The following is a 7646-nucleotide window of genomic DNA, read 5'->3' on the forward strand; positions in this document are numbered from 1 at the left end:
CATCTTCTGCTCCTGCATGTTCCCTACTCCCCTGTGCAATTCTGATTCTAGTCTTAGACAGACGGCTAATATAATGCACCGTACAGTTTAACTTCTGTGCTAAGTCATGCTTCCATGTACAGTACGTTTATTTTGCTTTACTCTACTTTTCATGATATACATATTCGATCATGTGCTCATTCTGGATTTAGTCATTAATCCTCTCTCTTTCTCTCCTTCTTTCTCTACCTCCTTCACCTTCTTCCCTCCTCTCTCCTTCTTGCTCTCTTACTCTCTCGCCGACAGCCACCTCAACACGTCCAGCCTGCTATGCGACTGCCAGCTGAAGTGGTTCCCTCAGTGGGTGGCCGAGCACGCCTTCCTCCCGCTGGTCAACGCCAGCTGTGCCCATCCCCAGATGCTCAAGGCCAAGAGCGTCTTCATCGTCCGCCAGGACCAGTTTGTTTGTGGTGAGTTTGCCTCGCCGGCTCGCTTGCTCACTAGCAGCTCGCTTGTTACTGTTCAAACAAACCCAGGAGGGCCAGGTTGAACTCAGTCTCTCTCTCTCTCTCTCTCTCTCTCTCTCTCTCTCACTGTCCAAGCGGGTTTAGGGTCTGGGCTGAGCGAGTGGACATGTCCACTCTTTTTTCCACCCATCTTTCCCTCCCTCCCTCCCTCCTTGGGCTTGTTTGGATGGTCGCTGTTGCACGAGTCTTTTGTGCTTGCAGGTGGAAAATGTGTAATGGAAGGAGCTGGAAAAGCAGTGGTTTTCCTATTAGCTCACAAGGTGTCTGGGGTGGTGGTGGGGTGGGGGGGGGGGGCACTAATGTGGTGATTTTCCTCAGTACGGTGTGTCCGAAGATATTATTTGGGACCGTTTATTAGGTCAAATTCACGTGGACCAACTAGGAGTTGGTTGTCTACATGAGTTGGTGTATTTTTCTGAAACCCTGGGTTTTCACTCTACATCTTTTCTGCATGGTTTATAGATGACATCCCTGTCAATGTGGTTTGTGTGGATCCAGAAAGAGCTATTTTAATTTGGTTGTTTGGTTGCATGTTTTGTATTTTGCTGAAACCCTGGGCTCACACTGTGCATTTTGTTGTGCGTGTGCGTGTGCGTGTGCGTGTGTGTGTGTGTGTTTACAGACGACTTCCCCAAGCCTCAGATCACGGTGCAGCCCGAGACCCAGTCGGCCATTAAGGGCACCAACGTGACCTTCGTGTGCTCGGCGGCCAGTTCCAGCGACTCGCCCATGACGTTCGCCTGGAAGAAGGACAACGAGAACCTAAACGATGCCGAGATCCACAACCAGGCGCACGTGCGGGCCCAGGGCGGCGAGGTGACGGAGTACACCACCACCCTCCAGCTCCGCTACGTCGAGTTCTCCAGCGAGGGGAAGTACCAGTGCGTCATCTCCAACCACTTTGGCTCGTCCTACTCCAACAAGGCCAAGCTCACAGTCAACAGTAAGTGACCGCGTCTTCACGTATTAAATGGTACATCACCATGCACAAGTTATATTCGTCATGTTCGTCAAATCAGACAAAATCAAGGAAAATGGTTGCCGCACCAATACTGTATATTAGTATATTATATGTGTTATAGTATTAGTGTTAGTAAGAAAAGAAAAAGTACTCACAAGGAGTTTGTACCTAATTTTAATGTTTTGCAGTTTGTAATTTGTAGTTTTTTTGTGTAATTTTTGTAGAAGCTAATGGGCCCGTGAAGTACAAATCTAAGCTCCATCCTCTAGTAGGTCTTGACCAAATAATCACCCTGAAACAAATGAGCTAATTGAAATTGACCTTTTGTCCTACAGTGCTACCTTCCTTCACCAAAATGCCCATGGACTTGACCATCCGAGCTGGTGCGACTGCCAGACTGGAGTGTGCCGCAGGGGGCCATCCCTCCCCCCAGATCGCCTGGCAGAAGGACGGTGGCACTGACTTCCCTGCTGCCCGCGAGCGGCGAATGCACGTGATGCCCGAGGACGACGTGTTCTTCATCGTGGATGTGAAAACTGAGGACATTGGCGTGTACAGCTGCACTGCCCAAAATACAGCCGGAGCCATATCTGCTAATGCTACGCTAACTGTGCTAGGTAAAAACAAGCTAATCGCTATGACAGCACATTGTGTGTGTATATATAAATTGATCATATACTGACCTAGTTATTCCTAGAAATGTGGACTAACACTAATTGTGTTAAGCAGTAGAATCGTGCTGGAATGTACTTGGGTGGTTTTGGCATGTGTAATTTTTCTTTGTTTTTATTCCAGTAACAATTTTCCATTATGTTCATAAATGTGTTTGTTCTAATGTGATTTATATTTTCCTTCATAGAAACCCCCTCGTTCCTGCGTCCTCTGACCGACCGAACTGTTGCTAAGGGTGAGACGGCCGTGCTTCAGTGCATCGCCGGAGGCAGTCCCCCTCCCCGCCTCAACTGGACCAAAGACGACAGCCCGCTGCTGGTCACCGAGCGTCACTTCTTCGCCGCCGGCAACCAGCTACTCATCATTGTGGACGCTGCCGAGGGCGACGCAGGAAAGTACACGTGCGAGATGTCCAACCCCCTGGGCACGGAGCGCGGTCACCTGCGCCTGGCCGTGCTGCCCAACCCGAACTGCGACTCCAGTCAGCCACAGCCCACCTCCACCAACCCGGACGAGGATGGCTGGACCACAGTGGGCATTGTGATTATCGCTGTGGTGTGTTGCGTGGTGGGCACCTCGCTCGTGTGGGTGGTCATCATCTATCACACGCGCCGGCGCAACGAGGACTGCAGTGTCACCAACACAGGTGAGCGCTGCCTCAGTCTTGTTATGGAGAAAGTGGAATAGAAATGGAAATTCTTGCTAAAAAGTGAAATTCAGGCACAGATATGCATTTTACTCTACATATGCAATTTGTGCATGTAGGTACATTGTATGTAAGTTTTAAGGAAGAAACAATCACATTGATTTGACATACTGCAAAATTGGAGTCATTCCAAGGCATTAAAACAAGATACAGGCATTTATAATTGACCATGTTCCATTCTTGTTTCCTCAAAGATGAAACGAACCTTCCAGCCGACATTCCCAGTTACCTGTCATCTCAGGGAACATTAGCAGACCGCCAGGATGGATATGTGCCGTCCGAGAGCAGCAGCAGCCATCAGTTTATGGCTCCACCGATGGGAGGCTTCTATATGCAGCCCAAAGACATGAATGGTAAGACCCAAATCACTTAACGAGCAGAGTACAATGCATTTTTCATAGTGCTCTTTGGTATTAGAATTGCCCCATTGGTCTTCCAGCTGCTTTTGCACAAGGTTAAATCAGAACATTACTGGACTTAATAGCATCTTCTGTCCCCTGTACTCATCTGTTGAAGCAGAGTGCTAACAGCACTAAGTTCATGGCTTTGATATTAACAAGCACACATGTTATACAGTACTTTTGTGAATAAATGTAAATGTGCTGTTGTTTTTGTCTTTCAGGTCTATGCCAACTGGATACAGGAAGTGAAGCGGACATGGAGGCGGCCATTGATCCTCTGCTCTGCCATTACCAGGGCCCTATTGGCTCGCTCCTCAAACAGGGGAACCTGTACGGACCAGACCCTACTGATGTCTTCTCAGGTAGAAACCTGTCTTTCAATTTGTGTCTCTTCCACCATCTCCTCTATTCTTTTATTTTCTATTCCTCCATCTTCTGTTTCTAACTCATCCCTTCTGTTGTCATATGTCTGTTATAGCACCTTTTTCAGTTGATTGCACAGAATCCTCTTGTACTGCGCTGAAACTACAGTGCTGCCATTAGCATGAGTTAAGGATTTCCAATATGCTTCTCCTGGTCTAACCTCTCTCCCCCATTACCATCACCCTCCTCCAGGCTGTGGCATGGACCAGAGACCCATGTGCATTGACTCCTACAGCGGCAGCCTCAGCAGCAACAAGAAGAGGGACTACTTCCCCTGTCCGTCCGGCTTGGGTGACTCCTACGACCACATGGCCTCCAGCGTCCTCATGCAGCTTCCCAGTGCCAGCTTACCAGGGACACTGCACGCCCCGAATGACAGTGTTGCCCACCTGGTGGACCAAGACTGCGGCGACTACAGGCGGCCACGTCCCCCCTCCAATAGCTTCATGGGTACGTTTGTCTGTCATATTTTTGGGAAATACGTCCATGTCCGTAGTAGTTTGGTTGACTTTAAGGTGCGCTGTTATCTTGTCTTTAAGACGCTCACTCTTAAAATGCATGACTGAGACAATAACAAATATCACAGGCTTTTACAAGCTTTGGGTAGCCATAACTGACATAAATTGAGAAGTATATCCCTGCCTGTAGTATGGCACAGTTCAAGCATCCATTACTTTCAGATGTGTTTGGTATGCTCAGAAGTCAGCACTAGGGTGAGACAAGGATACCATTTGAAGTCTTTCAGCCCTGAATTCCAGTGCCAAAAGAGATAAGCCTTTGAGGACTTGTGCAGCCAGCTGCCAAACATTGGGCTTACACCACACCCCACAGAGTTCAGTTCATTCCCCAAGGGCAGAAAAACTTAAGAGAACAATTCAGAGGGTTTTTGCTTTTCTAGACTTGAAATCCGATGCAAGTGTAAATCCAAAACACTGACTCTAAACTGTTAACACAAATGAATCGGCCATTAGCATTGTAATAATCCGTACGTGTCAGAGCGGAAACGGCGGTTTGGTGAGCTGAGGTTGAAGAAAGTTCAGATCAAAGGACAAACTCTGTATTGGATCTTAACTAAGTCCAGCTGTGCAGCAGGCTTTAGCAGTGTACTTTAGGTAATGTGACAGATTGACCAATGTACTTAATTTAGCAATAAATCTTTCTACAGCCATGATTTTAGGATTGTATATGTCCTTGAGACCAAATGTAAGACCATGCTCAGCTTTTTTATAAGAAACTCAAGCTGTCTTGAGTCAAGCTGTCTAGCACATCAGACTAACGGTGTGTTTCATTTTCTTAGGCACATTTGGGAAAGCCCCGTGGAGGCCTTCCAAACAAGTGTACCCTGGTTTCACAGCAACCGGGGTGACCCAAAATGGGGTCACGCTCCACGAGAACCCCTACGCCGCCCTGGAAGCCGACTCCGGCCACGAGGAAGACAAGGACCCCGCCCCGAGATATGAGGACGTTGTGCAGGACCAGAGCCTGGGCATCTACGAGCAGCCAATCGACATCAACAGGACAGAAGGACAATTTCAAGGACCCACACAGGCTAGCACGTAGCGACATTGCTACATTTAGCCAGCGATGAACTCATTTTGATGGGAAATTTTTCAGCTTCGTTTTGAAAGAGGATGACCAAAAAGACAGACGTGCTACCTCAGTATGGACACTTACACGTACGGAACCCTTTTGGTGTTTGTGAAAGGATGAATGGACAATTCCATGTACGGACTTCTATGTCATTGTGAAAGGATGAATTGACAATGATGTGTACGGACCTTTTTTGTCTTTGTGAAAGGATAAATGAACATTTCCATGGACGGACCTTTTGTCATTGTGAAAGTTATGAATGTAAACTGTTGATAAGAAACCATTCAAAGTAAATGCAGACTTTACTGGGGTATAGTAATAAAGTCTTTTTTTACTTTTGGGAAAAGACATCAATACAAGATATTGAATATATATAAATATATATATACATTTTTATACAAAGTCTAAGTATATTTTGTAAATTAATAGTGTACATACAAGCCATTATTTTTGCTTACTTTTTCCCCTCAAAATGTAAAGTTGTTGAAATGTTGCGACCAAGTGTATCCAGTTACTCATGCTTAAGCTATTTGGTGAGTAAAGCACTCTTTTGCACATACCCATAACCTAATAAAACACCATAACATGTGCTGCTACGTACATTCATCTGGCTGTGATTGTCAATTCATTATGAGCTTGCACCCTTTTATCTTAGTATAATCTATGTTGATAACTGATGTGTGGTCAGCAGTCCTAACTACAGGTTCAGTGCAAGTGCATCTTAAACTAAGTTATAGATAGATAGATAGATAGATAGATACTTTATTGATCCCTAGGGGAAATTCAAGAAACTTTAGTTTGCTCTCATTTATCATTGTACCATTCATTTATTTGTGAAAGTAGTTTTTCTAACTACCTGCCTTTCCTCTTTGCAGTATGCAGTAATTGTAATGTTGTGGTATTAAATTTACTGTTACTATCATTTGTTGGGGTATTAAAACAATCTGGATTAATGACCAGCCTGACTAAGTTAACTTGGGGTAGGTAGTAAACCTAAAGCTACATTTTTAGAAAACAGAAAACTGCTTCAAACTTAATTTGTTTCTACTACAGATCCAGTAATTTTCAAGTCAATAAATCCTGATTAGCTCACTGCGTCTATGTTCAGGACAAAGTGTGAAGGCAAAGTCTTCACCAGTTTGCTGCACTCGTCAAGGACAGAGCGGCCGTTCTTACCCTCACCCACAGTCCTTGGCAGGGCCTTGTTGACGTGTTGTGGCCAGCGAGGTTGGCAGCACGGGGGGTGGCCTCACCCTACGCTTCCACCTCGGACCTCCAGGAAGGCTAACCGGTCGGACGACCTCCGTCGACCATCTCGACCCCCCACACTGCTGCTATCCAAGCCCTAGGAGGAACCAGGGACATGCAAGTGTGTGTGTGTGGTGGGTCAAGGATGTGAGGATATACTGTTGAGAAGAGAGAAAAAGGCCAGTCCTCCTCTTAACCCATCCTAGAACAGGAAAGAGGTTTGCTTGACTCTGGGAAGGGATTTCTGAGCCAGGCGTGTTCAGAGAGCCAAGAGGCCAGAGGATCAGGAGATGGTCACCTGATGAGGTCTCCCGAGCTTTTTCAGCGAGGGGGGAGGAGGCGCCCAGTCAAGCCCACCTGCACACTCCACAAGGGGCTCTGTTCATTCGGTGTGTTTCGGCTCCAGCCGAGTGACTCATTCTCCCAACAGTCTTCTGGCTCGCTCATCCTAGAAGGTTTGTTTTCCCAGAGATCGTTTTTTTCCCCCTCCCTCATTTCGGCATGGAAGGAAAAAGGTGTGCTTGTGCCGGCTAGCTGTCTTGGAAGCGACTCTCGCCCGCCCCGTCTGAAACGAGCGATTTCGGGGATGGCTTCTCTGGCATGAGGGATCCCCGCAGGTAAACTCGCAATCTAAACAGTCTCCGGCGCCTCAGCTCCGAATTTTAAAAAATGTGGCTGGCGTTTCGCTTCCAGGAAAAGGAGTTTTAGGGGAATTTAGGGATTGCATCCAGCGAGGTGGGGTGTTCGATCTTGGTAATTCATGCTAATGTAAACTCCAGACACCAACCCCCGCCACTCCCTACCCCCAAACACACACACACACACACACACACACCCTCCAGCCCTGAAAGCTTAACATGCTGTGAATGCACGGTCGGCAGCCACGCTCACTCTCTGCCAACAGTAAATTTAACCCCCACGAGCAAAGAAGGGGAGAGCAGTCCGTTGGAAGTGGTGCCAGAGCTTTAGCGAATGCAGGGATTAGCTCAAGATGGAGGAGCCACACATACACACACACACACACACACACACACACGCACACAGCCAAACACCTGGGAGCCAGCTGCTGACGGAGGATCCACTGGAAGACAAATCTCAGCGTTCTGAGACGCGGGCCGCCTGTGAGATCCACATCGTTG

At 47.2% G+C, this 7646-nt stretch overlaps 1 protein-coding gene across 1 annotated transcript in view; it reads left to right on the top strand.

The window, feature by feature from the left end:
- The window catches only part of LOC121697432 (leucine-rich repeats and immunoglobulin-like domains protein 3), a 27743-nt gene extending 21878 nt beyond the window's left edge, over positions 1 to 5865 (top strand). Inside the window, 8 exon segments of the mRNA XM_042078956.1 lie at positions 286 to 449; positions 1129 to 1449; positions 1803 to 2084; positions 2327 to 2785; positions 3040 to 3198; positions 3468 to 3608; positions 3862 to 4119; positions 4967 to 5865. Coding sequence (XP_041934890.1) covers positions 286 to 449; positions 1129 to 1449; positions 1803 to 2084; positions 2327 to 2785; positions 3040 to 3198; positions 3468 to 3608; positions 3862 to 4119; positions 4967 to 5229 — 2047 coding nt within the window. The 3' untranslated portion in view covers positions 5230 to 5865.
- Positions 5866 to 7646: the final 1781 nt, after the last annotated feature.

The sequence above is a fragment of the Alosa sapidissima genome, chromosome 22 (assembly GCF_018492685.1).
Source record: "Alosa sapidissima isolate fAloSap1 chromosome 22, fAloSap1.pri, whole genome shotgun sequence".
Classification (NCBI taxonomy): Eukaryota; Metazoa; Chordata; class Actinopteri; order Clupeiformes; family Clupeidae; genus Alosa; species Alosa sapidissima.